This window comes from Podarcis muralis, chromosome 2 (genome assembly GCF_964188315.1).
Source record: "Podarcis muralis chromosome 2, rPodMur119.hap1.1, whole genome shotgun sequence".
Taxonomy (NCBI): Eukaryota; Metazoa; Chordata; class Lepidosauria; order Squamata; family Lacertidae; genus Podarcis; species Podarcis muralis.
Genome location: NC_135656.1, coordinates 123,879,558 through 123,895,373, shown reverse-complemented (window position 1 = coordinate 123,895,373; position 15,816 = coordinate 123,879,558). Strand labels below are relative to the sequence as shown.

The window sequence follows — 15,816 nt, the reverse complement described above, 5'->3', positions numbered from 1 at the left end:
TGTAAAATCTTTTTTTTTTAATATCATATTTATTGAAATTTCCAAAAAATCCAAAAAAAGAAAAAAAGAAAAAAGCAAACATTTACATTTAAACCTTACTTTCAATAACATCTTTCCTGGACTTCCCCACACCTCCCCTTCTTGTATTCCATTTCCATTTGTTTAGTTCAACAAGTTCTTATCCCCAATTTCTGAACTTATTACATTTAGGCCATTGTTCAATTTAGTTCATTTTATAAAGCAATTTTTTCTTTATAATCCACAGTCTTTAAGCATTAAAGTCTTTTTCTAAGGTCGACCCCAATTCCCTTCCACGAATTCCCCTTTTTTATACTCATAACAAGACAAAATAAAGAAAAGAGAAAAGTTTAATATATAATTGTATACCCTTTGGATTCCCAAACCCCATCCCCCCTTTCCCGGTTTCGATCCCCAATGTCCATCAGTCTATCTGCTATCAGCCTGGAGACCTCACATCCAAGGCCCTTAATTCTCTCTCAGTTCCTCTTTGCCGGTTTTTTTGGTAGTCCTTTATATCAAGCACCAAATCTCGGAGAAGCTCTGTCTCGAAAATGTCCATTTTTCTTCCATCCAGACCTCTATATTTAAAAGTGGAATTCAAGCCTTGTTTCTTAATCCTTTTAGGTCTGAATGTCCCAGAGGTACGACTGTAAAATCGCTCAAGAATCAGATTTGTGCCATTCCAACTTTGTTCTGTTCAGGAAAGGAATGGGCATCTTGGACGTGGGCAGAGGCAGCCATAATCCCTGGAGCCTGAGACCACGTACTCAACAGCCTCCTTGCCTGGCCAATAATCGCTGGCATTCTGGATCCTGTGTGGTAGCCAAATCAGAAACAAGGTAAACCCAGCCACAGTTTTTTAAGGAACATGTACATCAGGCATGTTTAACAGGTCAATCACGATCTACCTGTCGATCGTGGGACATGTTGTTGTTGTTGTTTTGTTGTTTAGTCGTTTAGTCATGTCCGACTCTTCGTGACCCCATGGACCAGAGCACGCCAGGCACCTCTGTCCTCCACTACTTCCCGCAGTTTGGTCAGACTCATGCTGGTAACCTCGAAAACACTATCCAACCATCTCGTCCTCTGTCGCCCCCTTCTCCTTGTGCCCTCCATCTTTCCCAGCATCAGTGTCTTCTCCAGGGAGTCTTCTCTTCTCATGAGGTGGCCAAAGTACTGGAGCCTCAGCTTCACGATCTGTCCTTCCAGTGAGCACTCAGGGCTGATTTCCTTAAGAATGGATGTGTTTGATCTTCTTGCAGTCCATGGGACTCTCAAGAGTCTTCTCCAGCACCATAATTCAAAAGCATCAATTCTTCGGCGATCAGCCTTCTTGATGGTCCAGCTCTCACTTCCATACATCACTACTGGGAAAACCATGGCTTTAACTATACGGACCTTTGTTGGCAAGGTGACGTCTCTACTTCTCAAGATGCTGTCTAGGCCTGTCATTGCCCTTCTCCCAAGAAGCAGGCGTCTTTTAATTTTGTGGCTGCTGTCACCATCTGCAGTGATCATGGAGCCCAAGAAAGTAAAATCTCTCACTGCCTCCATTTCTTCCCCTTCTATTTGCCAGGAGGTGATGGGACCAGTGGCCATGATCTTCGTTTTTTTGATGTTGAGCTTCAGACCATATTTTGCGCTCTCCTCTTTCACCCTCATTAAAAGGTTCTTTAATTCCTCCTCACTTTCTGCCATCAAGGTTGTGTCATCTGCATATCTGAGGTTGTTGATATTTCTTCCGGCAATCTTAATTCCAGCTTGGGATTCATCCAGCCCAGCCTTTCGCATGATGTATTCTGCATATAAATTAAATAAGCAGGGAGACAAAATACAGCCTTGTCGTACTCCTTTCCCAATTTTGAACCAATCAGTTGTTCCATATCCAGTTCTAACTGTAGCTTCTTGTCCCACATAGAGATTTCTCAGGAGACAGATGAGGTGATCAGGCACTCCCATTTCTTTAAGAACTTGCCATAGTTTGCTGTGGTCAACACAGTCAAAGGCTTCTGCATAGTCAATGAAGCAGAAGTAGATGTCTTTCTGGAACTCTCTAGCTTTCTCCATAATCCAGCGCATGTTTGCAATTTGGTCTCTGGTTCCTCTGCCTCTTCTAAATCCAGCTTGCACTTCTGGGAGTTCTCGATCCACATACTGCTTAAGCCTTCCTTGTAGAATTTGAAGCATAACCTTGCTAGCGTGTGAAATGAGTGCAATTTTGCGGTAGTTGGAGCATTATTTGGCACTACCCTTCTTTGGGACTGGGATGTAGACTGATCTTCTCCAATCTTATGGCCACTGCTGAGTTTTCCAAATTTGCTGGCATATTGAGTGTAGCACCTTAACAGCATCATCTTTTAAAATTTTAAATAGTTCAGCTGGAATACCATTGTGGCATCTGAATATAGACTGTATTTTTAATCAAGGCTTATATTGGCTTATATCTTGATCAGGTTCCTAAAATTCTAAAAATGAGCTTAAATTCACAAATGTTTCATGCCAGGCAGAAGACCAGCTGCTTAGAGAACCTTGGCAATGTTTTCCTCCTAGACAAGGGGCCCCCCTTGATTTATAGCAGAAAACAATTCTCAAAGTCGTAAAAAGGGAATTACAGGTTAAGAGCAAGGTTACAGACCCAACATAATTAAGAGTTGGTAAATAGTAAAATAAAACCGTTAAACTTGAGCCACAGGACAAAAGGCCAAGAGCACATGGAAAACAAAACAACTGGCTGGAGAAGGGGGGGGTGTAAACTGAAGAGGCTTCTTTTGAAGCTATTTTTACTAAGTTCCTTTTTTATTTTACAAAGGCCTTATTCCTTTTAAAAGGCTACCTATGTTATGTATTAAATATATTGGCTTAAATGTAATTATGCAAAGGATTTAAGAAATGCTAGATTCTTATTTCATATAGTTGTAAGAGTTGTATTTATCCTGAAATTAAGTCAGCCACCAGCCTAGCCCCCCTGCTAGACAGGAGACGCCAATCGAGCACTTCTGACAAATGGTTGTCAGGCCTTTGTTTAAAGACCTCCAAAAGGAGATATTTCATTGATGATGCATGAGAATATGAACCCAAGGTCTCTGACATCTGTTCAAGATAAAAATTTAAAATTATTAACCATCTGTTTTGGAGGGCAAGGAAGGCAAGAGGTGAGCTGCTAATTAAGGATCCTTGTTGAGACAAATGTAAGATATATGACTACTTATTTGTCATTTATAGATAGAAGAATATATAGCTTTTTGTATCCCATAAAAGGCAATAGGAAATGGGTGTATCTTTTACGATTGGTTCTAGCAGGCAGCCAATAGGAAATTCAACCAGGCTGATTGGACAGAGGCAGCCACAGGAGGAGCAAAGGGAGCTGGATTAAGGGAATATAAGTGCTGGCCATAATGGCAGGAGGCCAGGCCAGAGCTTGGTAACCATATACCACTGTGCCTCTCATTTATTTGTCTGACAAATAAATTATTATTTTAATTTCTCTGTTGCTGCGTTGAATATTTCATTCCAGCTAAGCGTTAACCACAAGCAGGGTGCTACACCATCACTTCCACTGGCCTTGTTATTTGCAGTGCTTTCTAAGGCCCATTTGACTTCACTCTCCAGGATGTCTGGGACATGTAATAAACGTAAATCTGCCCTTATTCCCTTATGGGGGACACAAGAGCCCTTATAGAGTCCTTTGCAGGTTCTCCATCGGTCGGAGAAAATAACAGAGGCCAACCAGAGAATATTGAGAAGCAAAGCAGCTAGTAAGCCTGATCTTTATTGAACTGTTGCAACAGGGTGCCCCCTTCACACGCAGGAGAAGGAGGAGGACACAGAACAAAGGTGCGTCTGCCCTTATATAGACATTTTAAATTGCCAGCCCTGGAGTCCAAGACCACCCCCAGAAACATCATACCTACATCACAGAAAGGGCGGTCTACAACAGAAATCTGAGTGTGGTTTACCTCCTGTCTGGCAGATTACCTGTTATTGCTCACTTGATTGGATACCCTGGGGAGCCTGGCCAGTCTTTTGTAATGACAAATGCTTAGTTCCTGAGCCAGGTCACAGGCTCACACCCTATTCATACACAGACATGCCCTTAAGACAGCATTTGTGCTGCTCCAGAAGTGGTCCACACATCTATTTATGTGCTTGGTTGGTACATTTATGAATAGTGTGTGTGTGTGTGTGTGTGTGTGTGTGTGTGTGTGTCTATCTTAAAATTGTTATTTCAGACGTCATTGGTCGATCGCTGTCAATCACAGGACCTTTAGCGATCTACGCGACCCATGAAACGAAACAATGAAAAATGTTGGCGGGACCCTTCGTGACCAAAAAAAGAAAAATGTTCGCAACTGTTCAAACCCTCCTCCCCATAAATAATGCTCAACAATTTTGGTCCCGGTCCCCCCCCCCCAAAAAAAATAGTTCAACAACTAGCTCAACAACTTTTCCTGTCAGTAACAACTGGTAGATCACAGCCAGTAGTTTAACACTGTGAGTAGATCGCTTTTTCTTGGGAGTTGGAGCTACCTAATGCACATAATCCCCTTTGCTTTACTTAATGGGAGTGAAGTGCAGGTCATGGGAGGGATGGAGGCAAACCTGCCAGAACTGTGTGACGCTGTATTGTTTTTAATATTCGGTTGGAAGCCGCCCAGAGTGGCTGGGGAAACCCAGCCAGATGGGCAGGGTATAAATAATAAATTATTATTATTATTTATTATTATATAGAAGACCCCTCCCAGGTTATGACATAGCTGTGGTGTATATATGACGTATGTGTAATGTTGCACTAAGGGTGTTGAGTGTAAAAAGGGAAGCTTATACAAAAGAGAGCTTCTGGCTGCTTCTTCCATGTGCTGGGTGGAAGTCCTGTTGCAACATTAAAGATCCTGGGGGGAGGCTTTTCAGAAATCGGGGGCTGGGGGGTGGGGCTGGGTCGTCTTTCGCCGCCGCTGCAGGTAATCGAACCCATGAATTTATCACTAAATAAACAAGAATATAGGGCTTGCCGGCTAGGAAGGGAATTTCTGTTTGCAGGGAGGGGGAGGCGGATCTCCTGCCACTCATCCCTCCCTCTGGGTCAATGAGCTCCGCTTCCTAGAGAGGCAGGAAATTTGTTTTTCTTTTTTTTTGGGGGGGGGGAGAGGCTATTTGGAGGGGAGGGGTCTCTATCCTCATTCCAGGAAGAGAAGCGGACTTGGAGAAGAGGGGAAAGAGGTGCCGCATATTGGGGGGTATTTGGGGAGGGGGGTGGGAGAAGGATTTGCTTTCCCTCTCCTTGAATCTACAAAGAGGGCAGCTGGGAAAGGAGGCGGGAGAATGGGGGGGGGGTAGAAAGGAAAGCAAGGAGGGACTCTGCCCTTTCTCTGTGGAAATCGGGGGGGGGGGGCTGGATGCAGGCCATCCTGTTGCAAAGTGGGATCCCCCTACCCCAACAGGGTTTGTATTGGAAGATCTTTTTTGAAGCGCAGAGATCAAGCCAGGCTCCCATGGTGGGGGGACTGGGGGGGGGGGGGAAAGACACTTGAGACGATCCACAAAAGGGTGCCCCCCCCGTGGAACTTAATTACAAAGGGATTTGCAGCCCCACCCTGTGCATATTGACTCAGAAGTCAGTCCCTCGTTCAAAGGGGTGGCCGCCCCATTCCAGCTAGTGATGCTCCTCTCTGCTTAACACCCTCCATCTCCCTTCTCACTGCTGCCCCACTCCTGCCCCCCCGCATCGCTCCCCCCTGGCTCTGCCTCCTGCGTCAGGGAGACGGTCTGGGCTGAGCTCCTCCAGGACCCTGATGTGCCCCCCCCCCCGAAATCTGCTGCTGAAGCCCCTGCCTCAGTGGGGCTCCAGGTAGAGCTGATTCCATGGGGGAAGATATGGAGGGCAGGCAGCGGCTATGGTGCGGAGTTGGCAAAAGGAAACAAGGAATTGCTTCATGGGAAGGGGGTGGCCCCCCATTTCAGCAGAGTGGGGAACAATGGGGGAGGGTTTGCTGTCCTGTTTATGAGGCCCTGAAGCGGAGGGAAGAGGCACATTTTGGATTTTCACCTGCTGCTAAGCAAGGAAAATGGACACATGAGTGGCGGGATTGAAAACTAATCAGGCAGGTTCAGGTCTGTGCTCACGAGGGACCAGTTTTGACCCCCTGGTTATCTTTCACCCTGTCCTATCTCACAGAGTTGGGAAGATAAAAGCACGGCTCCTTTCTTTGAAGTAGAACTGCGAAAGTCCCAGAAGTGGCCAACTTTACGGCTCCTCCGAATCGCCTCACCAATGGCCTCAGAGGCACCATTTGGACCTTCTCTTCTTCAAGGTGGAGTGGAAAGAGGAGCCAGGCAGCTTCTTCAGGTAGGGAAAGAGCATTGGGGAATCAGGTAGGAGGGAAGAGGCACAGATGGGACCACCCAGCCTCCCTCTGTGTTGAGTGGGGATGATGGCGACCAAAGAGAAGCTCTGTTTTCTTCCTCTTCTTCTTCCAGGCCCTCTTGACCTTTGAGGAGGTGGCTGTGTTTTTCACAGAGGAGGAGTGGGCTCTGCTGGATCCTGGCCAAAGAGCTCTGCACAAGGAAGTCATGGAGGAGAATTATGAGATGGTGGCCTCTCTAGGTAAGGGCAGATTTTTATCCCTCTTGCCTGTTAGATGTGGAAGGTGTCAATCAGCTCTTTGTGCCATTTATTCATGCCGTGAAGGAGCAACATAGGAATAGCCTGCTGGATTAGGCCAGTGGCCCATCTAGTCCAGCATCTTGTTCTCCCACTGGAGAAAACCAGATGCCTGTGGGAAACCAGCAAGCAGGATTCGAACACAAGAGCACTCTTGCCTCCTGTAGTTTCCAGTATTTAGGAAAAACATTGCTGCTTCTGACTGTGGAGGCATTGCAGAGCCATCACGGCGAGTGGCCGGCAATAGACTTCTCCTCCATGTATTGAGGCCATCATTACTCCCTGGGGGATCAAGTTCTCTAGATTAACTATGTGCTGTGTGAAGGAGGCTGATCTTTTAACTGTGCTTAGTGAATAATAATAATAATAATAATAAGAATTTATTATTTCTACCCCACCCATCTGTCTATGTTTCCCCACCCACTCTGGGCGGCTTCCAACAAAATTAAAAGCATAATAAAGCATCAAACATTAAAAATATCCCTAAACAGGGCTGCCTTCAGATGTCTTCTAAAAGTCGGGTAGTTGTTTATTTCTTTGACATCTGATGAGAGGGCGTTCCACAGGGCGGGCGCCACTACCAAGAAGGCCCTCTGCCTGGTTCCTTGTAACCTCACTTCTCGCAGGGAGGGAACCTCCAGAAGGCCCTTGGAGGTGGACCTCAGTGTCCGGGCTGAATGATGGGGGTGGAGATGCTCCTTCAGGTATACTGGGCCAAGGCCGTTTAGGGCTTTAAAGGTCGGCACCAACACTTTGAATTGTGCTCGAAAACGTACAGGGAACCAATGTAGGTCTTTCAAGACCGGTGTTATGCGGTCTCGGCTGCCACTCCCTGTCATCAGTCTAGCTGCCACATTCTGGATTAGTTGCAGTTTCCGGGTCATCTTCAAAGGTAGCCCCACATAGAGGGCATTGCAGTAGTCCAAGCTGGAGTTAACTAGAGCATGCACCACTCTGCCGAGATAGTCTGCGGGCAGGTAGGGTCTCAGCCTGCGTACCAGATGAAGCTGGTAGACAGCTGCCCTGGACACAGAGTTGACCTGTACCTCCATGGACAGTTGTGAGTCCAAAATAACTCCCAGGCTCCACACCTGCTCCTTCAGATGTACAGTTACCCCATTCAGGAGCAGGGAGTCCCCCACACCCGCTTGCTCCCTGTCCCCCCAAAAGAGTACTTCTGTCTTGTCAGGATTCAACCTGTTAGCCGCCATCCATCCTCCAACCACCTCCAGGCACTCACACAGGACCTTCATTGCCTTCACTGGTTCCAATTTGAAAGGGAGGTAGAGCTGGGTATCATCCGCATACTGATGGACACCCAGCCCAACTCCCCTGATGATCTCTCCCAGCGGCTTCATATAGATATTAAAAAGCATGGGGGAGAGGATGGAACTCTGAGGCTCCCCTAACAGCACTTTCTGGACGTAGCCTAGGAGGAAGGAGTGGAACCACTGTAGAACAGTGCCCTCAATTCTGAGCTCCCCTAGACGTTCCTCAAGGTTGTAATGATCAATGGTATAAAAAGCCACTGAGAGATCCAGCAGAGCTAGCAAACAGCTTTCACCTTTGTCCCAGGCCTGCCGGAGATCATGGTCCGCATCCTTCAGGCGTACCTGGAGTTGTTCTGCAACCACCCATTCAATCACCTTGCCCAAGAATGGAAGATTTGGGACTGGGCGATAGTTGGCCATATTGGCCAGGTCTAAAGATGTTTTTTTTAAGAAGCGGTTTAATAACTGCCTCTTTCAGCGGGTCTGGGAAGGCTCCCTCACAGAGGGAGAGCCCATCACCCAGCCCCTCGCTTTTATGAGCCAGGATGGGCAAGGATCAAGGAGACAGGTGGTCGGTTTCACTCGTTCAAGCAGCCTGTCCAGATCCTCAGAGGTAACAGATTGAATTGATCCCATGAAACTTGACTAGACTGGCCCTGCTCCCATGGTGGAGTCTACCTCCTTCCAAATCTGAGTGACTTTATCTGCAAAAAACTTTGCAAAATCATTGCAGGAGATCTTGGGGCCCTTATTGGGCCCCAATGGCACAGGTGGTTCCGTTAAATTATGAACCACCTGAAAGAGCCTCCTCCTGCTGTTTGCTGCAGATGCAATATAGGCAGCGAAGAAGGTCCTCTTCGCTGTTGATATTGCCACTTGGTAGGCTCAACATTGAGCTCTAACCTGTGTCCGGTCTTATTCAGAATGAGTTTTCTGCCACTGGCGCTGTAGCCGTCTCAGCGATTGTTTCATTGCCCTCAGCTCCAGAGAGCTCCATGCAATTGGAGAGGGCACTTCGGAGCCAGACAGTCAATAGCCCTGGTTAACTCCACATTCCAGTGAGCCACCAGGGAATCAGCTGAAAGGCCATCAACGTGGCGTAAAATATCCCCTACCACTCTCTGGAAACCATTTGGATCTATTAAGTGGCGGGGGCGGACCATCCGAATCGGTTCCACGTCCCTACAGAAGGGAAGGGTCGCGGAGAAGTCCAGTTGCACCAGGAGGTGATCTGACCATGGCACTTCTTTTGTTTCACTTTTACTTAGTGTCAGAGCACCCACATCACTAGAGGTGAACACCAGGTCCAAGGCATGTCTGCAACTATGAGTTGGGCCAAACTTATTCAGGGGCCATGGAGGCCATGCTTTCCACGAAGTCCTGAGTGGCCCCTTGTAAGGTCGTGTTGGCATAGATATTAAAATCCCCCAGGACAACCAAACTAGGTGTCTCCGGAAGAACATCCACCACGACCTGAAGCAGCTTTGTCAGGGAATCCTTGGTGCAGTGGGGAGGTTGGTACACCAAAAGGAATCCTGTACTGCCCCTATTGCCCAACTTCCAGAACATGCTCTCAGAAAACTGGGTCTTCCCAATAGGACGCCTGGTGCAGACTAATGACTTCCTAAAAATCACTGCAACCCCCCCCCCGCCCACATGACCTGGGTTGCTGTGCGTAAGAGATGCCTGGTGGGCAAGCAGTGGCAAAAACAGGCCCATCTGCTTCATCCAACCAAGTCTCAAGCCAGACCTAGCATTGCACAGCAGCACCTTTAGGTCATATGGGTCTCCGTTGCTGATTCCAATATCCTTCTGGTCAAGACCAGACACAGAGGCAGAAATAGTATTCAAACAATGACTAAACCTGCCTCCTCGGTAATGACATGGTCTAAGACATTACCTGGAGGAGGCAGGAGAAAATGGACTGCAGAAATCTAGCACTTTCAGAAGAGAGGGAAGGTAGATAAAGTGTGTCCCTCCAGATGTTGCTCCACCGTAACTCCTATCATCCTGGCCATTGGACGTTCCTGCCTGGGTTGAAGCTAGTTTGAGTTCAGCCACATCTGGAAGACTATAGATGCCCCACCTCAGCATAGAAGGTTTCTCTCGGTGCTCCGTGTTACATGGGAGTTCAAGGTGGAACTGGATACTAAGAGATATCATCTATCTCTATCTAAATCTTATTTACCATTTTCATTTTTACACTTGAAACAATAACAATGCTTCCAATGCAAAACACATAATTGATATTGACTCCCCTTCCATTCCTTCCATGGTTCATTTTGTTAATTTATTTTCCACTACATATTCTAATTTTCCCCATATCTTATTTTATCTCAGTTTTATATCCCAGTATTCTTACTGCTGAATTCATTCTTTTACTGTTATCTTTTTAATGTGTTTACAATAAGTTTCCAAAATAATCTACAAAGCATTTCCAATCTTCATTTTTAAATTTATTTTTAATTTTAATTTATATACATTACAACAATTCTTTTGCCTAGTTTTAACATTTTCAATTTCAACTCCCTTCCATCTCTTTCTGCGGTTCCTTACATTTATTGTCTTCCTTTCCTGCACACTCCAAATTGTCTTAACTTATTCTTTTATTCATCTATTCTCATATATCATATATTTATTTTAAGCTGCAGGTTTTTACAATAATCCTGCCAATGTCTTCATCTGTTTACAGTTTGTGAATACTCAATAAACCATTTCCATTCCTCTCTAAAAAGTTTGTTATCTTGATTTCTTATTCTTCTGATAAGTTTCACCATTTCTGCATACTCCATTAGTTTCTGTATGCAATCTTCTTTCGTTGGGACCCCTTCATCCTTCCATTTTTGGACAAATAACAGTCTTGCAGCTGTAGTCGTATACATAAATAAATTTCTATACTGTTTCGGTAGTTCTAATCCTATAATTCCCAAGAGAAGAGCTTCTGGGTTTTTTAAAGGGAAGATATTTTAAACATCTTTTTCAGTCATTATGTATCATTTCCCAGTAAGCTTTAACCTTATTACAAGGCCACCACATGTGCAAAATGTACCTTCTTTCTCTTTACATTTCCAACATTTATTTCACTTTAATTTATACATTTTTGCCAAGCTACTAGATGTTAAGTGCCATCTATATAGCATTTTCATATAATTTTCTCTTAAACCATAACATGCTGTAAATTTTATATCCGTATTCCATAATCTTTACCATGCTTCCATTTCTATATTATGACCAACATCATTGAAGATTTCACTTGCTCATTCTTTGTCTCCCATTCCAATAACATTGTGTACATTTTAGACATCACTTTAACATTACAACTTAACATGTCTCTCTCTAATTGTGATGGTTGTTCCCCAAACCCCCGCTTCATATCCTTTTTAAATATTTAATTCAAATGATGATATTGTAACCATGTTGTTAACATCCCTGGTAAATCCTTCAACTCTTTTAATTTAAATTCTCCTCCTCTCTTAATAAATTTCTGTAAGTTGCCCAATTTTCCATCATATTTTTCTTTTTTACCGCTATGGCTTCCAAAGGTAAAAGCCAAATGTTCCCAATAAATTTTTATATCTGTCCCATATTCTATACAATTTCCCCCTAATTATATGGTTTGTAAAGCCTTTATGTACTTTCACTATTTCAATACCACAGATAAGTGTGGCAGCCAAAAATAATACCATGACCTTCCAAATCTAAAATATGTGGATTCTTCAATAGCAACCATTCCTTCAACCAGCACAGACAAGATGTTTCATAATATCATATCCAGCAGGGAGAAACCTCCTCTATCTTTCAGTTCTATCAGTATTTTATATTTTATTCTCATTTTTTCTCCTTGCCAGATATATGTAGAAATATTTTTTTTGCCATTTGTTGAAGCAATCTGCCTCGCAGATCATCAGCATTTCCAAACTTCTTCAAATACTTTTTATCCTGATCTCTTATTCTATTTGTCAATCTTCCCATTTCTATATATTCTATTAATTAATCTGCCATTCCTCCTTTGTTGGCATCCTTCTTCCACTTCTGAGCATACACCATACTGTAGTTGTATATATAAAAAGAGATCTGTAATCCCTAGATATACTTGCATCTATTATACCTAAAATAAAAGCTTCTGGGGTTTTAACAAAGGTCCTCTTAAACATTTTTTTCAGCTCATTAAATATCATTTCTCAGAAGTTCTTAACTGTTTTGCATCTCGACCACATATGATGAAAAGTAACTACTTTGCCCTTACATTTCCAGCAGGTATCTGATTCAGTCTTGTGCATTTTAGCTAATTTACTCGGTTTCAAATACCACCTATATATCATTTTCATAAAATTCTCCTTCAGTGTGCAACATGCTGTAAATCTAAAATCTTTTTCCACATTTCTCCCAAGCTCTCATCTCCATATTATGACCTATATCTCTTGCCCATCCATTATTATAATCTTATCCAAATAATCAAACTTTGTGGTTGTTTAGTTGTTTGGTCGTGTCTGACTCTTCATGACCCCTTGGACCAGAGCACGCCAGGCCCTCCTGTCTTCCACTGCCTCCTGCAGTTTGGTCAAACTCATGCTGGTAGCTTTGTGAACACTGTCCAACCATCTCGTCCTCTGTCGTCCCCTTCTCCTTGCGCCCTCCATCTTTCCCAACATCAGGGTCTTTTCCAGGGATTCTTCTCTTCTCATGAGGTGGCCAAAGTATTGGAGCCTCAGCTTCACGATACTACTTCTTAAAAAGCTGTTTTTTTCCTCATTTGGTGCAAAGACTCTCACCAAGAACATTTTTTCTCCTTCAACAATTACCTGTATCCTGATAATTCTTCCTTGGTCATCTTTAAATAATTGTTATGGGTTCAAACCATGTTCTATATGCATCACCACACTTCTCTTTTTAGTTTTTCTGAGGTTATAAACTCTTCAACAAATATTTTGTTTACTAATAATCTGCTGTGTCGACTTGCAACATGTGTCTCCTGCGCTAAGAGATAATTTTCTGGGATTATTTCCTTTCCTAAAAATGTGGTACATAGGAGAGGAGAGATTGTTGGAGGTGTTGAAAAAAAGAAAGTACTGATTGGTCTTGCTGTGCGTTAAGTTCCCTTGTTCTGTTCCTTGAAATCCTAACAATATTCTCTTTCTCTCCTACTTTAAACCAGGTGATGGAGAAGGCAATCAGAATTTTGAGGGGCCATCTGCAAAGTACTTAAGTGTGAGTGAACACCTTAGCACACATCTACAAACTAACGCAGGGGAGAAACCCTTTAAATGTATGGAGTGTGGAAAGAGTTTCAGTGAAAGAGGAAAACTTACCGTACATCAACGAATTCACACCGGGGAGAAACCATTTAGATGTATGGAGTGTGGGAAGAGCTTCAGTCAGTGTTCACACCTTACTATACATCAACGAACTCACACTGGGGAGAAACCATTTAAATGTATGGAGTGTGGAAAGAGCTTCAGTGAGAGCGGAAAACTTACCATACATCAACGAACTCACACAGGAGAGAAACCCTTTAAATGTATGGAGTGTGGGAAGAGCTTCAGTGTAAGTGGAAAGCTTACTATACACCAACGAACTCACACAGGAGAGAAACCCTTTAAATGTATGGAGTGTGGAAAGAGCTTCAGTCAGTGTTCACAGCTTACTATACATCAACGAACTCACACAGGGGAGAAACCATTTAGATGTATGGAGTGTGGAAAGAGCTTCAGTGTAAGTGGAAAACTTACTGAACATCAACAAACCCACACAGGGGAGAAACCATTTAGATGTATGGAGTGTGGAAAGTGCTTCACTTGCAGTGGGAGCCTTACTGTACACCAACTAACTCACAAAGGAGAGAAACCATTTAAATGTATGGTGTGTGGAAGGTTCCTCAGTAGTAGGGGAGCACTTAAAAAACATCACTTAACTCACACAACAGATAAACCATTTAAATGTATGGAGTGTGGAAAGAGCTTCAGTGAAAGTTCACAATTTGCCATACATCTACGAACTCACACAGGGGAGAAACCCTTTAAATGTTTGGAATGTGGAAAGAGCTTCAGTACAAGTTCACAGCTTACTATACATCAGCGAACTCACACAGGGGAGAAACCTTTTAAATGTATGGAATGTGGAAAGCGCTTCATTGAAAGTGGAAAACTTACTGTACACCAACGAATTCACACAGGGGAGAAACCATTTAGATGTGTGGTGTGTGGAAAGAGACTCAGTAGTAGTGGAGCACTTACAAAACATCAACTAATTCATGCAGGTGAGAAACCATTTAAATGTATTGAGTGTGGAAAGCGTTTCAGTGAAAGTTCACAACTGATCATACATCTTCGAATTCACTCGGGAGATAAACCCTTTAAATGTATGGAGTGTGGAAAGAGCTTCAGTCGGAAAGGAGTCCTTATTGTACATCAACGAACTCATATGGGGGGAAAACCATATAAATGTGTGGAGTGTGAGAAGAGCTTCAGTTGTTGTGAAAATCTTAATTTACATCAACGAACTCACACGGGGGAGAAACCCTTTAAATGCATACATTGTGGAAACAGCTTCAGTAATAGTGGAAACCTTACAAGACATCAACGAACTCACACAGGAGAGAAACCCTTTAAATGTATGGAGTGTGGAAAGTGCTTCAGTAATAGTGGAGCACTTACAAAACATCAACTAACTCATACAGGGGAGAAACCATTTAAATGTATGGAGTGTGGAAAGAGCTTCAGTGAAAGGGGGAAGCTTACTGTACATCTACGAATTCACACAGGGGAGAGACCCTTTAAATGTATGGAGTGTGGAAAGAGTTTCAGTGAAAGTGGAAAACTTACTGTACATCAACGAACTCACACAGGGGAGAAACCATTCAGATGTCTGGTATGTGGAAAGTGCTTCAGTCGGAATGGAATCCTTACTGTACATCAACAAACTCATGTACGGGAGAAATCATTTAAATGCATGGAGTGTGAAAAGAGCTTCACTAAAGGTTCACAACTGATCATACACCTACGCACTCACACAGGGGAGAAACCCTTTAAATGTTTGGAGTGTGAAAAGAGTTTCACTTGTAGAGGAAGCCTTACTGTACATCAACGAACACACAGAGGGGAGAAACCATATAAATGTTTGGAGTGTGGAAAGAGTTTCAGCCGAAGTGGGCATTTTAGAATCCATCAGCGAACTCACACAGGGGAGAAACCATTTAAATGTATGGAGTGTGGGAAGAGCTTCATTGAGAGTGGAGCTCTTACAAGACATCAACGAACTCACACAGGGGAGAAACCATTTAAATGTATGGAATGTGGGAAGAGTTTCAGAGAAAGGGGCAAACTTACAGTACATCAACAAATTCACACTGGGGAGAAACTGTTTAAATGTTTGGAGTGTGGAGAGAGTTTTAGTCAAAATGGACATTTTATAAGACATCAACAAACTCACACGGGAGAAACCATTTAAATGTATGGAGTGTGAGATGTGCTTCAATGAGAGTGGAGCACTTACAAAACATCAAGAAGCTCATAGAGGAGAAACCATGTAAATTGAAGGAGTGTGGACTGTGCTTCAGTTAAGGTCATCTACATACTCTCACAGGGGAAAACCCATTTAGATGTTTAGAGTGTGTCTAGTCTTTTCTTCGTTCTTCACATCAACAAACTTATATCAATTGTAAATGCATGTAGTGTTGTTGGTGTTCTGGTTTTTTTATGGAAAGTTGTACACACATGTATTAAAGTAATGAAGGTAGCTTCTCCCAGTAGTAAGTATAATGAAAGATATGATGTACTCTTAGGGATGTGCAAAGTGTGAATCTGGAGTGCTGTTGGTGAGTGATGACTGGGCAATAATAGGCACCTTAAGAAGCAAACAAATTTAGTC

General features: G+C 43.5%; 1 protein-coding gene across 8 annotated transcripts in view; it reads left to right on the top strand.

Moving 5' to 3' along the window:
• LOC114592655 (uncharacterized) overlaps positions 1 to 15,684 on the top strand; it is a 51,019-nt gene extending 35,335 nt beyond the window's left edge. For 5 of the 8 annotated variants that reach the window (XM_077923127.1, XM_077923132.1, XM_077923129.1 and 2 more), the window contains exons 3-4: positions 6,496 to 6,622; positions 13,106 to 15,684. In XM_077923127.1, coding sequence (XP_077779253.1) covers positions 6,496 to 6,622; positions 13,106 to 15,396 — 2,418 coding nt within the window. In that variant the 3' untranslated portion in view covers positions 15,397 to 15,684. Of the gene's footprint in view, positions 1 to 5,172; positions 5,239 to 6,193; positions 6,365 to 6,495; positions 6,623 to 13,105 lie in introns of those variants that run through there. The other 3 variants (XM_077923126.1, XM_077923128.1, XM_077923125.1) reach the window with 2 other exon arrangements.
• The last annotated feature ends 132 nt before the right edge of the window (positions 15,685 to 15,816 follow it).